Source organism: Garra rufa, chromosome 3 (assembly GCF_049309525.1).
Source record: "Garra rufa chromosome 3, GarRuf1.0, whole genome shotgun sequence".
NCBI classification, from domain to species: Eukaryota; Metazoa; Chordata; class Actinopteri; order Cypriniformes; family Cyprinidae; genus Garra; species Garra rufa.
In genome coordinates this window covers 4193159-4213789 of record NC_133363.1, presented here as the reverse complement: position 1 = coordinate 4213789, position 20631 = coordinate 4193159, and the positions used below count along the sequence as shown (strand labels likewise).

General features: G+C 35.8%; 1 protein-coding gene across 1 annotated transcript in view; it reads right to left on the bottom strand.

Annotated features, from left to right (window-relative positions):
- Positions 1 to 922: 922 nt before the first annotated feature.
- Positions 923 to 20631, bottom strand: part of cacnb2a (calcium channel, voltage-dependent, beta 2a) — a 38870-nt gene continuing 19161 nt past the window's right edge. The window contains exons 8-13 of the mRNA XM_073835591.1: positions 14372 to 14430; positions 13034 to 13143; positions 12544 to 12695; positions 10520 to 10615; positions 10235 to 10429; positions 923 to 5334 (exon numbers count right to left, since the gene is read on the bottom strand). Coding sequence (XP_073691692.1) covers positions 4834 to 5334; positions 10235 to 10429; positions 10520 to 10615; positions 12544 to 12695; positions 13034 to 13143; positions 14372 to 14430 — 1113 coding nt within the window. The 3' untranslated portion in view covers positions 923 to 4833. The remainder of the gene's footprint in view (positions 5335 to 10234; positions 10430 to 10519; positions 10616 to 12543; positions 12696 to 13033; positions 13144 to 14371; positions 14431 to 20631) is intronic.

Sequence of the window (20631 nt, the reverse complement as noted above, 5' to 3'; positions counted from 1 at the left end):
TCTGACTTTTTTTCCCTCACTGTTCTCTCTGTTTTCTTGCAATGCTCACTTTTTTCTGACAATTCTGACTTTTTTCTCACAATTCAGTTTTTTTTTATCTCCTTATATTTTTAGTTTTTTTCTTGAAAATATGTAGTTTTTTTGCAGAAGAGTTTTTTCTTGGAATTGTGTGACATAAACTCGCAATTCTGACTTTTTTTCCTAGGATGTCTTTTTTTTTTTCTCACTATTCTGATTTTTTTTTTTTTTTTTTTACAATTTTGACTTTTTTTATTTTTTGCAATTCTGACTTTTTTTCCTCACTGTTCTCTCTTTTTTCTTGCAATGCTCACTTTTTTCTGACAATTCTGATATATATATATATATTATTATTATTATTATTATTATTTTTTTTTTTTTTTTTTACAATTTAGATTTTTTGCAATTCTGACTTTTTTTCCTAGGATCTCTTTTTTTTTCCTCACTATTCTGATTTTTTTTTTTTTTTTTTTTTTTTACAATTTTGACTTTTTTGATTTTTTGCAATTCTGACTTTTTTTCCTCACTGTTCTGTCTTTTTTCTTGCAATGCTCACTTTTTTCTGACAATTCAGATTTTTTTTTTTTTTTACAATTTAGATTTTTTGCAATTCTGACTTTTTTTCCCTCACTGTTCTCTCTGTTTTCTTGCAATGCTCACTTTTTTCTGACAATTCTGACTTTTTTTTTTTTTTTTTTTTTTGCAATTCAGAGTTTTTTCTTGGAATTGTGTGATATAAGCTCAATTTTGATTACTCATGAACAGCAGCAACACACTCCAAAAGCCTGAAATACTCTTCATGAGTATCTGTCAAATCTCTAGCAATTCAAACACAATACAAATGGAAACAAACCCTTAAATAGTCTTATTTTAATTTAACAAATTACATGTGGTCTTGTTAAGTTTGTCAGAATGGTAGTTTAAAACGGCAAATGACTGCTGGAGAAACGAACCAAAACGATGATGTTGTTTGTGTAATGTCTTTATCCTATATGCAAGGCAGTACACACCTCTGCAACACTGACACACAAGTAATTAACATTAAATAACAATTCAAAATGACATCCACACAATATAAAATAAATATCCTATTTTGCTTTAAAACCAAAAAAAAAAAAAAAAAAACAACAGTGAAGATGCGATCCAAAATTCAAACTTTTCTTTATAATGCGATGTCTTTCTGGATGAAAGGAATGTTCAATTACAATAAAATAATAATAATTATGGAAGTTTGTTTCCACCATTGAATAAAATAAAAAATTAAAATTTACATTAAAAAGTAAAAGCAACTTTTTTATCTTATAATTCTGACTTTTTTCTAGCAATTGCGAATTTTTGACCACAGAATAAAAAATATAAAAGTTAATTGCAACTTATCTCACAATTCTGACTTTTTTTTCTATCAAAATTTTCAGAATTGAAAGGAAAAAGTCGCTTTTACTTTTTGACTATTTTTTTAAATTCTGTGGCGAAAACAAGCTTCCATAAATAATAATAATAATAATATTTATTATCATATTATCAGAGTCATTAACTGGACCTTAAAGGAGTAGTTCACTTTCAGAATAGAAATTTACAGATAATGTACTTAGCCCCTTGTCATCCAAGATGTTCATGTCTTTCTTTCTTCAGTCGTAAAGAAATAGTTTTTTGAGGAAAACATTACAGGATTTCTCTGGTGCCCCTGAGTTTGAACTTCCAAAATGCAGCTTCAAAGGGCTTTAAACAATCCCAGCCGAGTAAAAAGAGTCTAATCTAGCGAAACGATTGGATATTTTCTAAAAACTTGTACACCTTTTAACCTAAAACGCTCATTTTGTCTAGCTCTGTGTCAACTCTGTGTATTCTGGTTTTAGACAGTTAGGGTATGTCAAAAAACTCCCATCTAATTTTCTCCTCCGACTTCAAAATCGCCCTACATCGCTGTTTTACCTTTTTTTGTAAAGGTTTTTTGACATTCTTTGCATGTTTACATTTTAAACACTTTTTTTTTGGTACTTCTGCAGCGATGTAGGATGATTTTAAAGTTGGAGGAGAAAATAAGATGAGAGTTTTTTGACATACCCTAACTGTCTTGAACCGGAATACACAGAATTGACACAGAGCTAGACAAGACAAGCATTTGAGGTTAAAATGTATATTAATTGTACATTTTTTTAGAAAATAACCAAACATTTCGCTAGATAAGACCTTTCTTCCTTGGCTGGGATCATTTAGAGCCCTTTGAAACTGCATTTAAACTAGCGCTGTGCAATTAATCGAAATTTTGGCTTCAAACGATCATGAAAATGCAGTAATCGAGATGAAATGATTATTGCGTCCCATTCCGCCCCCTTACCAGTGATGCGCTTTCACTCCTCTATAAAAGCCTAATTTCACATGCAAATCAGTAAAATCATGTAACGTGACTTTCGTAATGTTTCTTTGATGTTGTGTTTTTAAAAGCGAGAAAGACAACTTGTGCTGTTCTGTGTTTGCGCTCAGAGACGGAGCAGAACACGGACATGTAACTAAAGTTATCTTTTAATTAGGGCCGGGACTTTAACGCGTTAATTTAGATTAATTAATTACACAAAAATAACGTGTTAAATTTTTTTAACGCATTTTAATCGCACTTAGTTTTGCACCGCGGAACGTTTCTCACTGGATGAGACTCGGCGGACCGATTATACTGGAGCACCAACTAGCGTTCAGACCAGAGCCATATAAAAAGATATTTTTATATGGCTCTGGTTCAGACAAGCTGCGTCCGTCCTAAATAGTATTGTATGTCCCAAATCGTAGTATGTTTAAAAAAGTATTCCAAAGATTCCCGGATGGTCTACTACTTAACGATCAATGCACACTCTAACGGCTAATACTGCCCACAACACACGCGCCGTGAACGAGGATTCGATTAGAACTACAAACACGCATAAAAAGTGTTAAAAAACTACAAACATGGAGGATATGCGCGACCAACGGACAGGTAGAGAAAGGGGTTTGAGTGATAAATAATCAGTGTGTAACCTGATAAAAAATATTTTTTAAATGTTATCCGCGTTATATTCCATGTGCAGCAACATTTATAATGATAGGTTTGGTCATTAACGTTTAAATGCATAATTAAGCAAACACAAGAGCAGAGTTCTCGGCATGAAAGACTCGTTAAAGAACGTGCCTCTTGCTACACTTAATGGCAATATTGCACTGGTCTGTTGGACTTGGTTGAACAAAAATAAACAATATTTTGTTGCTTAAGCTTATGTATTCAGTCATTATTCAATGGTATACTAAAAATCCATGTAAAAATCTTACTTCTCACTGTTCTCAGGTCAAATATTTATATGCGATTAAAATGCGATTAATTTCGATTAATTAATTACAAAGCCTCTAATTAATTAGATTAAATTTTTTAATCGAGTCCCGGCCCTACTTTTAATTCAATGTGCGCCTAAACGCTCAAATACACGCAAAAATATTTCAAAGACACACTTGGTGATTATTCATGAAACCCTTGTCAGTTCTGTCTTAAATGATCATAAACAGTTGAGAATGAAAATACGTGTGTAACAGTATATTAGATCCGTGTGGCTCTTAAAGCGGCAACAAATAATAATCCTTCTGCCGTCTCTGTGCTTAATATTAATAAAACGCAAAAATACAAAGAGAAAAATCACTCACTGCTCTTGAATGAAGGACTTTTGTAGTTTTAAAAAGAAACAAAGCATGTTTAATTCTTACAGTGAAGACGCTGTTTACTTTTACATTCAAATAATTACAGTCAATTTCTGTAGTAGGCTGTTAGACTACTTTAGACTTGCATAAAAGTATTCAGCACCTTTTTTTTTCCATTTGTATCTTTTTTCTGTTGTATTGCTATCTTTAATAATTAATCACTAATATAAAATAATCATAATTCAATCATAATCATATTCAATAATAATTAAATAATCGTGATTACAATATTGACCAAAATAATCGAGCAGCCGTAATTGAAACTGCATTTTGGAAGATCAAACTCGGGGGCACCATTGAAGTCCACTATATCAAAAAACATAATTTCTTATCGACTGAAGAAAGAAAGACATGAATATCTTGGATTACAAGGGGATGAGTAAATTATTGGTAAATTTTTGTTCTGAAAATCTAGCTTTTTTCTCCCTTTGTCTAGCCTTTTTTTCCCTCACAATTCCTACTTTTTTATTGCACAATTCTGACTTTTCTTACAGTTCTGCTGATTTTTTTTTTTTTTTTGCAATTACAGCTCTTTTTCTCACAGTTCTGACTTTTTTCTAGAAATTCAGACTTTTTCTTGCAATTCTGAATTTTTACCAAAATTCTGACTCTTTTCCCTCATAATTCAGATTTTTAAATCAAATTTTGAAAGTTCTGAAAGTGAACTACTCCTTTTAAGTAGAATTTTAAGAAATATACAAAAATACATCTTTTGGAATAATTATCTTTTGGAACAAATGTTGTCATTTCTGGTGCTATTTGGTGCTAAACTTTCAACTTTCACTCACAACAGCTGAAAACCAAGATTGTTTCAAAGGCAGAACATGTCATTAGATTTCGATTAAAAAAAAAAATACATTTTTTTTCCCTTTAGGTTAACATGCATCTATGATGAAAAAATAAAATAAAATAAATACGCAAAACTCTACAATCTTCAAAGAGGATTTCATCATTCATGCCATATTAAATTATATATAATAGTCTTTATTTTAATTTGTCCACACTTGTAAAAGTCATGTATAGATAGACGAGTCATATACATTACATTGGCCTGTAAAAACACTTAAGATTGAGGTCGGTGTGTATGTGGCACGCGCGTCACTGCTCTATGTAATGCTCTCTCGCCCATTCCGCCTCTCCTCGTTTCCTGTCCCGCTCGTGATGAGGCTCTCGTTGCGACCTCTGCTTTCCTCTTTGCCGTCCGTTCCTCTCGTTGTGGTCGTATTCCTTCTCTTTGTCTCCTCGGTGGTGATGATGATGATGATGATGGTGGTGATGATGGTCTGGCGGTTCCTCTTCCTGTGTGTGTCCGGCGAGAGGCTCGGGATAAGTGGACTCTCTTGACGTCTCTTGTTTGGAAAGCGTCCGCTGGGTGCGACTGTGATGGTGGTGATGGTGACGGTGACGATGGTGATGATGGCTGTGGTGTTTGTGACGGCTCTGTTGTTGGTCGTTGTCAGCTTTAGCGTCTGTCTCCTCAGCGATGTCGTCTTCTAGACTTCCTTGCTTCTGGTAGTGATGATGATGATGATGGTAGTCTTCATAAAAGCCCGTCCTGTCGTCAGCTGGTCTCTCTAACGTCTGTTCACCCACTCTGCTCTGTTTTTAGCAACACACGCATGGAATAATCTGGTTATATCAATTGAAAAAACCCAAATGCAACCTTACTGTAAAGTGTTACCAAAAAGATTGTGTAAAAAAAAAAAACATCTTAATGCTGAGATTTTTTTCAACAAACACACGCAATTCTCTGAAATCACTGCAAATCACTACAAACCACATCAGGTCTATATGAAAGCCCGTTTTCTGCCACTGAAAAAATGTAAAGAGGTAATTGTGACTTTTTTCCAAGCAATTCAGCTTTTTTTCTTTTGACTTTTTTCTTGCAATTCTGATTTTGATCCCCCACAATTCTTACTTTTTTATTCACAATTCTGAATTTTCCTCACAATACAAATTTTTTTAGGACTTCTAACATTTTTCTAGCAGTTCAGAATGTTTCCTCATAATTCTTGTTTTTTCTAGGACTTCTTTTTTTTGTTGTTTTGGAATTTTTTTTTAATTTTTTTCTAGCAACTTAGAATTGTGTGATATAAACTTTGACTTTTTTTCTAGGAGTTATGACTTTTCCTCACTGTTCTGACTTTTTTCTTGCAATTTTCACTTTTTTAGCAATTCAGAGTTTTTTCTTGAATTGTGTGATATAAACTTTGACTTTTTTTCTAGGAGTTATGACTTTTTCTCACAGTTATGACTTTTTTCTTGCAATTTTCACTTTTTTAGCAATTCAGAGTTTTTTCTTGAATTGTGTGATATAAACTTTGACTTTTTTTCTAGGAGTTATGACTTTTTCTCACAGTTATGACTTTTTTCTAGGAATTCTGACTTTTTTTTCTCAATTCTTACTATTTTCTGGAAATTCTGACTTTTTTTCCCTCAAAATTCTATTTTTCTCAGTTCTGACTTTTTTCTGTGAATTCTGACTTCTGAAAAATGTCTCAATTCTAGCTTTTTTTCTAGGATTTCAGATTTTTTTCTTACAATTTAAATTTTGCAATGACTTTTTCTCACAGTTATGACCTTTTTCCTCAATTCTTATTATTTTCAGGACATTCTGACTTTTTTTCTCGCAATTCTAAACACAATTCTTACCTTTTTCCTCTCAATTCTGACTAATAATAAGTAATTTTTTCTAGATGTTTTCAGAATGTTTCCTCATAATTCTCGTTTTTTTTTCTAGGACTTCTGATTTTTTTCTCGCAATTTAATTTTTTTTTGTTGCTGAATTTTTTATTTTTACTCTTTTCTAGGAGTTTTCACTTTTTTTAGCAACTTTTTTTCTTGGAATTGTGTGACAAACTATGATATAAACTGATATTAAAACTTTTTTCCTCGCAATTCTAAACATTTTCTCAGAATTAAATTTTTCTCAGTTCTGACTTTTTTCCTGTGAATTCTGACTTCTGAAAAATGTCTTACAATTCTAGCTTTTTTTCACACAATTCATACTTTTTTCCAAAAAATTCAGATTTTTTTCATCACTATTTTGACTTTTTTTTTCTTTCAATTCAAATATTTTTTCTAGGAATTTTGACTTTTTTTCCACACAATTCTGACTTTTCCCCCTCACAATTCAGATTTTTTTTTTTTAGGATTTCAGAATTTTTATTGCAGTTCTGACTTTTTTTCCTCACAGTTCTGACTTTTTCTAGAAATTCAGATTTTTCTCAATTCTGATTTTTTTTCTCAGAATTCTTTTTTTTTCACTCACAGTTATGAGTTTGACCTTCTCCATCAATTCTTACTATTTTCCGGAAATTCAGACTTTTTTCCCTTGCAATTCTGAAATGTTTCTCACAATTCTAGCTTTTTTCCTCCCACAATTCAGACTTTTTTTCTCAAAATTGTGAGATATAACCTTGCAATTGCAAGTTATAGAGTCCATCTTACAGTTCTAACTTTATAACTTGCAATTGTGTATTAAAAAGTCAGAACTGTGAGATAAAAAGTCACAATTACTTTATTTTTATTCAGTGGCAGAAAGAAGCTTCCATAAATCTACTATAACTCTCTGGTGTTAAAAATTAACTATATTTAAAAGTAAACAACACTAAGATTATCAAAGGAGCAGTTCACCCAAAACCAGCCTCATTAACTCATCCTTATGTAATTTCAAATGTTATTTTTTTCTTTTGTGGAAAAATTAATGTTGATGCTGCTCTTTTACTAAAGCAGATTATGAACATGCACTGTGATTAAAAAAAAAAAAAAAGCTCTGAAGTACCATAATTGTATCCCATCTAAACAATGTCCACTTGTCTCTAGAAAACAGCATCTTGAGAAAATTTTTCTTTTGTGAGTCATGGAAGAAAGAGTTTGTAATGACATGAGGCTGAGTTAATGATGACAGTGTTTTCATTTTGGGTGAGTTATACCTTTAGGCTAACTGCTAATGAAATAATTTTTTACTATTCAGAATTTGGTCAAATGAAAGTAGGACTGAGCTTCAAGATTACACACACACACTCACCGTGACTGAATCTACTCATCTGTAATAGCAGTGACCTCCTCAGTCTGAGAGGCAGCAATGTTTGTCAACAGAACAATAAGGACATTCGCAAAAAACATGAGTATTATAACAGTGTAATAGTGTAAAAGTAAGTTTAATTTGCCTGGGAATTTTATGAAACAGAAGCACACTTTATTGTCTACACTTATAAAAAAAAAAGTATGTATTATTGATATAATATACCTTAATATTCCTAAAAGAATATATCTAAGTGCAAACGTAATGTAATGTTTTTGAACACTTGATTATATGTTTTTTGCTATTAAATGAAAATGCATTATAGTTTCAAAGTTATATTTAACGCATTTAGCTGAACTTTAAAGTGCTTTTTCGACCCACTTAAGTAGGATTTAGTACATGCAATTTCATAAAAACGTCTATTGTCTTTGAAGTATGGTTAAACTATAGTGCAGACAAGCATTTATGATAAACTAAACTATACTTTAATGTCATTTCTACTGAAACTACAATTAAATGTAGCTTAAGCTTAAGTGTATTAAGTGTCAAATTTAAATTATATTAAAATACTGTACTTGCAGATAATATTAATGAAATAAAAGACAACTTAAGTGACTTAAAGAGACACTTTCATGACTTCACTTTTTTTACAACTGCCCTTGTAATACTGTCAAATCAAAAGTTAATTTTAAATGTTATATTGTAAGACAAAATAATAATAAAATTACATATAAAGATGTACTTAAGTCCTACTTTATGGGTCAAAAAAGCACTCAAATTAATTTAATTGTCATTAACATACAGTTAAAGGTCTAAAAAAATCATTACACTTATGTTCTTTTAAAGTATTTTTTCCCATAAACGCTCTTTTTAAAAAGTATGCTACTGTACTTCTTTTCACAAGACATTGTAAGTTCATTGCAATTAAATGAAAATGCATTATAGTTTAAAATTCATATTTAATGCAATTAGCTGAACTTTAAAGTGCTTTTTCAACCCACTTAAGTAGGACTTAAGTACATCTTTACATGTAATTTCATAAATTCTGTTGTCTTTGAAGTATGGTTAAACTATAGTGCTGACAAGCATTTATGATTAAACTAAACTATACTTTAATGCCATTTCTACTGAAACTATTATTTCTACTATTAAATTTAGCTTAAGCGTATTAAGTGTGCAGTTGTAGTGTACTTCAAATGTTATATTATTTAAAATAAACTGTACTTGCAGATAATATTAATGAAATAAAACACAACTTAAGTGGCTTAAAGAGACACTTTCATGACTGTTTTTTTACACACTTAAGTACACTTTTAAAACTGCCCTTGTAATAATGTCAAATCAAAAGTTTATTTTGAATTTCATATTTAAAGACAAAATAATAATAAACTTACATATAAAGATGTACTTAAGTCCTACTTATGTGGGTCAAAAAGCAATCAAGTTAATTTAATTGCCATTAACATACAGTTAAGTGTCTGAAAACATTACACTTTAAGTATAATCTTTTAAAGTACATTGTTTCAACAAGTACTTTTAAAAAAAAATATGCTAGTGTACTTCTTTCCACAAGGGATCTGAAGTCTAAGTAAAGTGTTTATTGCAATTAAATGAAAATGCATGATAGTTTAAAATTCATATTTAATGCAATTAGCTGAACTTTAACATGCTTTTTTTACCCACTTAAGTAGGACTTAAGTACATCTTTATATGTAATTTTATTCGTATTTTTTCTTTAAAATATGAAATTTAAAATTAACTTTTGATTTGACATTATCACAAGGGAAGTTTTAGAAGTGTACTTAAGTGTGTAAAGAATCTTTAATGTAATTTCATAAAAACTTCTATTATCTTTGAAGTACGGTTAAAGTATGAAAAACTAAACTATACTTTAATGTCATTTTTACCGAAATTGTATGTCATGTATTTAAATATATTTGTGAATACATGAAGTTTTAATTTAATACATTTAAAATCTATTTACTTTAAATGTAATATCGAAACACCACAGATAAAATAATAAAGTACTTTGCATGTGCATTAGTATGTTAGTCAACACATCAAAATGCGTGTACATCATTTAAACACAACAAAAGCTTATTCAAATAAAATGATTTAGATTACTTTAAATTAAACCTTTTATTTGACATTCAACAAATTTAAAATGGTTCAAATTGCACTTTTAAAAATGGTTTAGGAAACAAGCATGGAAGTGTCTATGTACACTTAAAAGACCTTTTATGAATATTAAATTGTATGCAAGTATAGTTTTATTTTAAAAATCTTAAGTCTTGAAGTACACTCCAAGTGCACTTTCAATACAATTAAGTGCACTTCGTTTTAACTATACCCTTCATTAGAGAAGGCAACTAAATTCCTATGGTTTCTATTTGTGAGTGAGTTTGCCTGTGAAAAATGTGTCAAGCAAGCAGCAATAACTGATATAAGTGCAGATTGAAGATTCAAAGGCACCTTTAGTTGTGGATTAGTCAGAGAGTCCTTGCAGGCGACTGCGGCTGCAGCGACTGTGGTGAGTTTCTCCAGCAGAGAGTTTGTCTGTGGGACACTGGGAGGATGAGTGGATTTCCAGTAGGCCTCCAAATAATCAGCCATGTGCTCACAAGCATCTTCCAGCTGATTCTCATCAAGAATGATGTCGAAAAGCTCCTGGATGGAGAACATACAAGTGTGTGAACAGTTAGAGAGCAGAGGATGAGAGAGACAGGGTGATAGTGTGGTTTGTTGAAGTTAACTCACTGAAGGGCACTGGGCCAGTTTGTCTGCTGCCACCATCTGCACATTGAGATGTTTTGCCTGAGACTTTCCTCTAGACTTTATTAACCGCTGCAAAACCTGAATGAACACACCAGAGACAAAATCCCAGGAAAAAAATGTCAGTGCTAATAGAGAATCAGAGGGCCCACTGTGAAAAAGTGTATTAAGTGTAGCTTAAGCTCAGTGTATTAAGTGTGCAGTTGTAGTGTACTTCAAATTTAAATTTTATAAAAAAAAAACTTTACTTGCAGGTAATATTAATGAAATAAAAGACAACTTAAGTGACTTAAAGACACTTTCATGACTGTTTCTTTACACACTTAAGTACACTTTTAAAACTGCCTTTGTAATAATGTCAAATAAAAAGTTTATTTTAAATTTCATATTATAAAAGACAAAATAGAAATAAATTACATATAAAGATGAACTTAAGTCCTACTTATGTAGGTCAAAAAAGCACTCAAATTTTTTAAACATGATAAAAGATTATTAAAATATAATGATTTTAATTTGACATTTAACTATTTAAAATTGTTAATTTTTAAAATGTTAAGAAAGTGTATTAAATGTAGCGTAAGTGTGCAGTTGTAGTGTACTTAAAATTTTAATTATATAAAAAATTTATTTGCAGATAATTTTAATGAAATAAAAGACAACTTAAGTGACTTAAAGAGACGCATTAATGACTGTTTCTTTACACACTTAAGTACACTTTTCAAATAAAAACTGAAGTTAAGAATTTTTTTTCCCATAGAAAAAACCCCCAAATATTTTTCTTAAAAACAAACTGAGAATCATTTATTTTTGGAAAAATTTGTATTTGAAAATCAAATCATATACAATACAATGAAATTAAATTTAATTAAATTAGATTAAATAAAAAAAAATATATTGTATTGTTTTTTTTAATAATGTTTGACAAAAAAAAAATACAGTCAAGTGTGTCCAAACTTTTGACTGGTAGTGTATGTGGGTCAAAAAATCATTCAAGTTCATTTAATTGTCATTAACATACATTTAAGTGTCTGAAAACATTACACTTAAGTATAATCTTTTAAAGTATATTATTTCCATAAGAACTCTTTTTAAAAAGTATGCTAGTGAACTTCTTTTCACAAGGGATCTGAAATCTAAGTAAAGTAATTTTGCAAAAGTGTGCTTTATTAAAAGCTTTACTTTAATGCTTTAAGTAAACTTAAGTACACTTATTTTGATGTGCTGACTAACATACTAGTACACACGGATTGTAGTGTAGTGTACTTGCAGTTGTAGTGTACTTCAAATTTAAATTATATTTAAAAAGTACTTGCAGTTAATATTAATGAAATAAAAGACAACTTAAGTGACTTAAAGAGACACTTTCATGACTGTTTCTTTACACACTTAAGTACACTTTTAAAACTGCCATTGTAATAATGTCAAATCAAAAGTTTATTTTGAATTTCATATTTTAAAGACAAAAGAGTAATAAAATTACATATAAAGATGTACTTAAGTCCTACTTATGTGGACTCAAGTTCATTTAATTTTCATTAACATACAGTTACGTCTCTGAAAACATTACACTTAAGTATATTCTTTTAAAGTCTATTTTTCCACGAGTACTCATTTTGCAAAAGAGCGCTTTATTAAAAGCTTTATTTTAATGCTTTAAGTAAACTTAAGTACACTTACTTTGATGTGCTGACTAACATACTAGTACACATGGAAAGTACTTGATTATACCATCCAAATAAAATACTATAGATCAAATTATAAAGTTAGTGCATTTGCAACTTCATCATTACAAATGTGTAATTACAAACAACAGAAATTTCATTAAAGTATATTTACGTTTATCATAAATGCTTGTTAGTACATTCAGCAGTACTTTAACCATATTTCAAAGACAACAGAATTCTTAATAAATAAATAAAATTGTACTTAAGAGTGTTTTTTGACTCACTTATGTAGGACTTAAGTTAAGACTTTATATGACTAAGTATATTCTTTTAAAGTATTTGTACCTTTGGAGAAGTGATCTTAATGTAGACAATAATAGGTGCAAGAGACGTTTTTCCCAGTTGGGTTGGATGGTTTATCGTGTCAGCATCAAGAACAACCAGCTGCAGAGTGCGAGCCAGTTCAAAGATCCTCTCGATCTCACTCTGAACCTCCGCTATAAACACACACACACACACACACACACACAAGACAGTCAGAGAGTAATGCTGAGAATAATAGAGATCCAAACCACTGGAAGCAATTAAGCTGCTATTACAACTCTGAAAGAATAATATGAAGTGACATGCAATGTAATGAATTCAGCAAAACAGAAACGACTTTTAAGCCACACAACTTTGGCAGTGAATCATAAGGAATCAAAACAGTTGTTTCTTTTTCAGATTCTGTTTAAAAATAATAGAAAGTTGAAAGCAAAGGAAATGATTTAGTGAATCTAACCATTTTAGATAAGATTAAATTTTTTAGTCATTCACACCAAACTCTTTCACTCACCTAAATTGGAGCGTGTGTTTGAGCGCTCGATGATGGCATGTTTACTGGGGTTGTTGAGCACAGAGCGCTTGGCCAGAGAAATATCAGCAGCTACTCTCGTGATTGAGATCCTGAATTACAGAAAACAACTAGATGTTAATTAAATGCAAGCTATTTAAATGTAACTGCAATGCATCAACATGCATGTGCATAAATATATTGTGTTAAATGGTTAATGTTAAGATTTCTAAATGTTTTTATTATCAATGTTGAAATGTTGTGCTGCTTCATATTTTGTGATAACTGTGATAAGTAATTCATTAAAGATGCATTAAAATGATTAAAAGTGACAGTGAAGTCATTTATAATGTTAGAGATCATTTCTATTTCAAATAAATGCTGTTCTTTTGAACTTACTATTCATCAAAGAATCCTGAAAAATAAAATGTATTACAGTTTCCACAAAAATATGAAGCAGCACAACTGTTTTCAACACTGATAATAATCAGAAATGTTTCTCAGCATATTAGAATGATTTCTGAAGGATCATGTGACACTGAAGACTGAGTGGTGCTGAAAATTCAGTTTTGATCACAGAAATAAATTACATTTGAACATTTATTGACATTGAAAACGTATTTTCAGTTGTTGTAATATTCCCGAATTTTCACTGTATTTTTGATCAAATAAATGCAGCTTTTGTGAGCAGAAGAGACATTCAAAAACACTTTAAAAATCTTACTGATCCCACCCTTTTGACATAAGGTCATCAAATATAAGGTGTGAAAGTGTTTTCTGATGGTTTATTAATTTTAGACTACACTCTTAAAAATAAAGGTGCTTTAAACATCGCTTCTCTCTGTGCAGTCCATTATTTTTCTTGCATTTGCCTAGAAAACATGAAATTAGCATCCATTGTATGTGACAACATATGTGTCACCAATGAAAAAGATGGAAAAAATATCAAACTGAAATGCATTTCAATTGAAGTTCAAACCAAATGTGAATTTGGCCAGGACTGAGTTTGTAAAAAAAAAAAAAAACCAGAATATCATTCAGATTCACTAAAAACATATGTATCTATAATTTCAACTGTCACACTGTAAATCCAGCAAAGTTGTGTTCGGGAAACTGCAGTCAAGGGAAGCTACAGGCATGTGACCCGACTGTGTGCTTTATGGACCAGCATGGCCAATTAAGGCAATGAGATGTGACTATTTAAAGCAACATCATACACTCACGTGACGCACACACACACACACACACACACACACACACACACACACACACACACACACACACAAATACATAAACTATCCCAATGGAGGGTCAAGGAGGAAGAGAACCGCTTAGACTCACCTCCCCTCAAAGCGGTGCTTCAGAAAGTCAAACAGCGCTTTCTGCATCATATCTGTTACCTGTTTACACGCACAAAAGAAGCATGTCAGATTTTTGGTCCTGCTTTTTTTTTTTTTTTTTTGCCTTAGCCTTGAATTTGGCACACTATATTTCCATAACCATTCATAAAGTCATCGTAAATCCAAATGCTTTACAAGTACGTGTAAATATGGAAAAAGAAAGGTTTAGTCAGATAAAAGTACAAGGGATTTATGATTTATGACATGAAGATGAAAGAGAACTCAACTTTTTGTCACTAGACACCCATGCAATTTTTAATCTGTCAACATTTATCAAAGTTGTTCAGAAGTTATAAACATATTTAGCAAAAATGCCCAGGTTTGTCATTTTAAACTGTATGGTGCATAAAGATGCAAAAAAAAGTCCTGCATTAATCAGATCTACTCACTGTTTCTATAAAAATCTGTTTTCTAAAACAAATGTGTTATTACTTATATTTAAATTCTAAATGTTTTTGGGGTAATTTATGTCTTTGAGTTGCTTCTCTATAGGCACAATTTTATGCGTAATATATATATTTATATTTATTTTTTACGCTGATGGCTGATTTTACTGATTTTCTTTTACGTCTATTAACTTTTGCACATATGTCCCAATTTTTGCACCAAATAAACAAATAATTTGGGTAATAAGTGATTTTTCAAAAACATAAAAGATAATTAAAATACGCTTTAAAAAAGAAACTTCCATTACAGTTATTGTACTTCAAAATTTCCCATTGAATGTAGTGTTTGTAATTAATTACATTTACTAGTGATTTCTGAGTGAGAATTGTTTCAAAGTTGTTGTTTTTTTCATTGATTTACATGGTGATTATTTTCAGTGCTTTCCCTTAAAAAAAAAACTCTTAAAAAGTCAAAATTGCGAGATATAAGCTTGGAGCTCTGACTTTTTATTCACAATTCTGAGTTTGTATCATGCAATTCTATGTATATATATATATGTTTTTTATACAAATTCTCACTTTATATCTCACAATTCTGATATTTTTCTCTTAATTCTGAGTTTACGTCTCCCAATTCAGTTTCTTTCTACCACAGAAAACATTTTTTAAATTGCAACTTATCTCACAATTCACTTGGTCTCTCTGAATTTCCTACAAAAAAAGAACTACGAGATATAAGCTCGGAACTTTTTATTCGCAGTTTATTCGCAGTTCTGAATTTGCATCGTGCAATTTTATTTTTTTTTGACATTTTTCTCTTAAATTTGAATTTACGTCTCCCAGATCAGTTTCTTTCCACCACGGAAAAAAATGTAATTGCAACTTATCTCACAATTCACTGTGTCTCGCTGAATTTCCTAGAAAAGACGTTGAAATTGTAAGATATAAACTCTGACTTCTTATGTGCAATTCTGTGTTTGTATCCTGCAATTCTATATTTTTTAAAAAGAATTCTGACTTTATATCTCACAATTCTGATATTTTTCTCTTAATTGTGAGTTTTCTTCTCCCAATTCAGTTTCTTTCCACCACGGAATAAAAAATTGCATTTCATTTTAGTTCACTTTGTTTTTCTGAATTTATGATGTTTCATTAACAAAGTTCGGGAGAAGCGCGTCAGATACTTAGCGTAAACAGCACAAGAGGAGCCCACTCAAGTCAATCAGCGCCATAGGTTAAATACAGCTGACTCACCTCCATTCACTTGATGGTTTATCAGTAACTGGTTCGCCTGTCCGCTACTACGTCGCAAAGACAAACTGCCACAAAAGAAGACGATTCCGACTCTCCTCCGGCCGGCTCCAGGACCGTGTCTAACCCCGCATTTCGCTTCAATTGAGCCCCAGGCCTCATCTCGCGGCCGCTGCTCGGCCCGGACCGCCTCACAACGCCTCGGCCTGCCCTCGCCTCCATCGGCGAGAACACCAGCCGATTCCCCAGCATCATCCGCTCGGTCAGGCAATCAATTCCGCCCATAGAGAAACGGACTATGGCGAGTATGAAACTAGCGCTGGCAAAATCCGATGTCCAGCCTTCACGCAAGTTAAACAAAACAGAATTATTTAACTTGTACAATAATCTGCAACTAACTAACCTCTCCCCCTCTAACCCCAAAGTCGACCAAAAAAGGAAACACAAACCTCCGGCCGCGCCGACGCCAATGTCTTTCTCCCGTGCGAGGCCTCTCACAGGGCTGAGAATCGATTCCAAAGAATCGATTCCGAAGCATTAGGAATTGAGAGTCGATTCCAAAGTTTGGAATCGATCCCATCAAGGGGAATTGACTCCTTATTCAGAGCCGTGTTCCGTTCAACAACTTATATCTATGTATATAGATGCCTGTCAAACGAAAGACTGCATCCCACGGGCTGCATATCTCAGCTGCTAGTCATCAAATGTTGCCGAACGTTTTCGGCGATTCATGAAAATAAACTGAATGAAACGATCATTACAGAGCTCGTCTGAAACACCCATTAATTCGGCTCTTGCTCACTGATAATTGTCCACAAATTTGAGCGCTGCACGACGGAATAGACGTGAATGACGTCATCTTATTTACACCCTATATATAAATGCTATCTTTAACCTTTATCAGCCAATAATTCTGAAAGAAAATGCAGAGAGCACCTGATTGACAGCTAATCCACAAGCTCTAACATTAGTGTTGTTGTTAAAGTTGTTTATTTTGTTTCACTGTATCGTTTGCTAATTTTGTGCGACGCATACTGTTAAAGTAAATATCATTCAGCTGAACTGTGGACATTAGACACTTCATGACTTGTTTTAGTATTGCAATAAATGCATGTCCACTGCTGAGCCCTGGGTTATGACTAATTCCATGGGCAATGCAGACAAATTACAATTTAAAATCTGTCAGAGCTACAAAAATATTGTACATTTTCATATTTTTACAATGAAGCTTCATATTATGAGAAAGCTACTTTCTTTGACTTCAATATCCTGCAGTCATTGCAAAATTAGCTTCCTCCAATTTAAATGGCAAGAATTGAAAACAACAGTGAGGAAATCGGTTCTGAACCAGGAATCGAAATTGATTCCAAAAATTTCGGAATCAAACAACCCTACACAGAACAATGGCCGCAGCCCAGCCCTCCACCGCAGCTCCTCCTCAAGCAATGCCTGGGCCCGCAGCCCAAGCCAGCATTTGGCCGCTTCGTCTGCCAATCGCAGCCCTGGCCACCAACTTCTTTCTCGTGGAGTTTGCAGCCCAAGCAAGCGCTTGGCCACCAGTCTCAGCTCCGCCGCCCGCCCCCGGCAGCTCGGGGCTCGAAGCTCAAGCGAGCGCTTGGCCACAATGGCCGCCTCACACAGCCCCGCCTCCCGCTGCCGTCAGCTCGGATCTCGCAGCTCAAGCGAGCACCTGGCCACACTGGCTGTCACACACAGCCCCGCCTCCAGCTCATGTCAGCTCGGATCTCGCAGCTCAAGCGAGTGCTTGGCCGCACTTGCCGCCTCACACAGCCCCGCCTCCCGCTGCCGTCAGCTCGGATCTCGCAGCTCAAGCGAGCACTTGGCCGCACTGGCTGTCACACACAGCCCCGCCTCCAGCTCATGTCAGCTCGGATCTCGCAGCTCAAGCGAGTGCTTGGCCGCACTTGCCGCCTCACACAGCCCCGCCTCCCGCTGCCGTCAGCTCGGATCTCCCAGCTCAAGCGAGCACCTGGCCGCACTGGCTGTCACACACAGCCCCGCCTCCCGCTGCCGTCAGCTCGGGGCTCGCAGCTCAAGCGAGCACCTGGCCGCACTGGCTGTCACACACAGCCCCGCCTCCCTCTGCCGTCAGCTCGGGGCTCGCAGCTCAAGCGAGCGCCTGGTCGCACTGGCTGTCTCACACAGCCCCTCCACCAGCCTCCTACAGCTCACTCCTCCAACCACAGTACTCGCTCTTCACTGCAACACCAATGCCCATGCCATCAAATGCCACAGCTTCAGAGCCTCCCCAAGTGGCCCACAGCATCCGAGCACAGATACTGGCAGAAATTCAGGATGCTGGCTCCAGAGGCGGAACAATCCCCAACTCCAGTTCCTCATTATTCAGGATTAAGATTCCCCTAAACCACCCACTGAAACCCCTCCTCGACGCGTCCCTCAACACCATCCTCCAAGCATTCTCTCCATGAACCCTCCAGTCATACATAACTGCGTGGAAATGCTTCAAAGCTTTCTACCTCTCATACAACACACCCTTCCCGGATTTTTTCCCTACTCTCAATCACCTCATTCATCTCTTTTCTCGACAGGATCAAGGGACTCCAAGCCGGGCCCATCAAGGGCTACCTGAGCGCATTCAATTTTTCCACAAGCTGATGTTCGGGGCACCCTCTCCCGAAATAAATAACTCACAAACCTCTCTACTGATCAGGGGTTTCAACGATCCAGGCCCACCCGGTCCTACCCTAGACTTCCCATAATGCTAGACATCCTCTCACACACACTCCGCACCAGTTACCAGCCTCTCAGTACTGCCCGGACAGTCGATGCCATGTTCATTTTAGCCTTCTTCGGGTTCCTCAGATGCTTGGAACTCACCATCTCTTCTAAATTTGATCCAAATACCAACCCCACCATTTCAGATTTAACAGTACACGATAACGGTACAATTTCCTTCCTAATTAAACAAAGCAAGACAGACCAAGCCAAAAAAGGCCACCTCATCTACATCTTCAACCTCCCTTCTCCAATCCAACCCTACCAGTCCATCCTTCAGTTTCTCTGCCTCAGAAATACCCAGGCTAAATCCCCCCGCGAGCCCTTGTTCTTAGACGAAGCCAAAAGACCTGCTAATAGCTTCTGGTTCCAAAAAACATCTCAAGTCCGTCCTGCAATCATCAGGCATCCTAGCAGGAAATTTCTCAATCCACTCTTTTCGCATCGGGGCAGCAACATCAGCAGCCCAGAAAGGCCTCTCCAAACAGCAGATCCAAACCCTAGGAAGATGGACATCAGAAGCCTTTCAGAGCTAAATCAGAACTAGCCAGTGACATATCAAAGAAGCCCACAAAACCCTCATCGGCCCATAAGCCATCCAAAGTAACCTTCCCACTCCAGGTCTCCCTATCCCCCCCCCCCCCCTGGTGCAATGCTAGGAGTCTTGATCTCCCATCGTTGCCATGAGAGCCCTCCCAGGCGGGTCTTTTCTCCCTCCCGGCCCGGCGGGCCTAACCCTACACCTTCCCCTGCCTGGTGCAACACTAGGAGTCTTGATCTCCCATTATTGCCATGAGAGCCCTCCCAGGCAGGTTCTTTCACTTTCCCTTCCCGCCCGGCCGGCCAGACTCTATGCCTCCTCCCCCCGCCTGGTGCAACGCTAGGAGTCTTAATCTCCATAGCTGCCATGAGAGCCCTCCCAGGCGGGCTTGTCTTTCCGCCTCCCGCCCAGCGGGCCAAGCGCTATGCCTTCCTCTGTCCGATGCAATGCTAAGCGCCGTGATCTCCCATCATTGCCACGAGAGCCCTTCCAGGCAAGTTTTCCATTCCCGCCTGGTGGGCCAAACTCTACGCCTCCTCCCCCCGCCTGGTGCAATGCTAGGAGTCTTGATCTCCTATCATTGCCATGAGAGCCCTCCAAGGCAGGTTCGTTCATTTTTCCCTTCCCACCCAGCGGGCGGGCCAAACATTACACCTTCCCCCTGCCTGGTGCAATGCTAGGAGTCGATCTCCTATCATTGCCATGAGAGCCCTCCCAGGCAGGTTCGTTCATTTTCCCCTTCCCACCCAGCAGGCGGGCCAAACGCTACGCCTTCACCCTGCCTGGTGCAATGCTAGGAGTCTTGATCTCCTATCATTGCCATGAGAGCCCTCCCAGGCAAGTTTTTCTCTCATCCCCCCCACCCAGGGGCTAAACTCTCCCTTCCCCCCGCCTGGTGCAACGCTAGGAGTCTTGATCTCCCATCGTTGCCAAGAGAGCCCTCCCAGGCGGGCTTTTCATTCTGCCTCCCCGCCGGTGAGAGCCCTCCCGGTCGGGCCTACATACTCGCCGCCCACAAGCGAGACTCATCTATCCAACGCCGCGTGCCATAATCTCCCGCCTATCATCTCAGTAGTCCTTCCGACCCCAAATCACGTACTTCAACATCAACAGCCGGCAGGGCCTACCTGACTGTAGCCTCAAACCAGAGCACTCTGGCCTGCCTACCTGCCAACTTCCCGATCATCAGCCCCCGTCACATTAGTGCCTATTTTGGGGGGTGTCTTTAATCCGGCGGCTGTCCTTCTATCTATTTGCTTTTTGGGG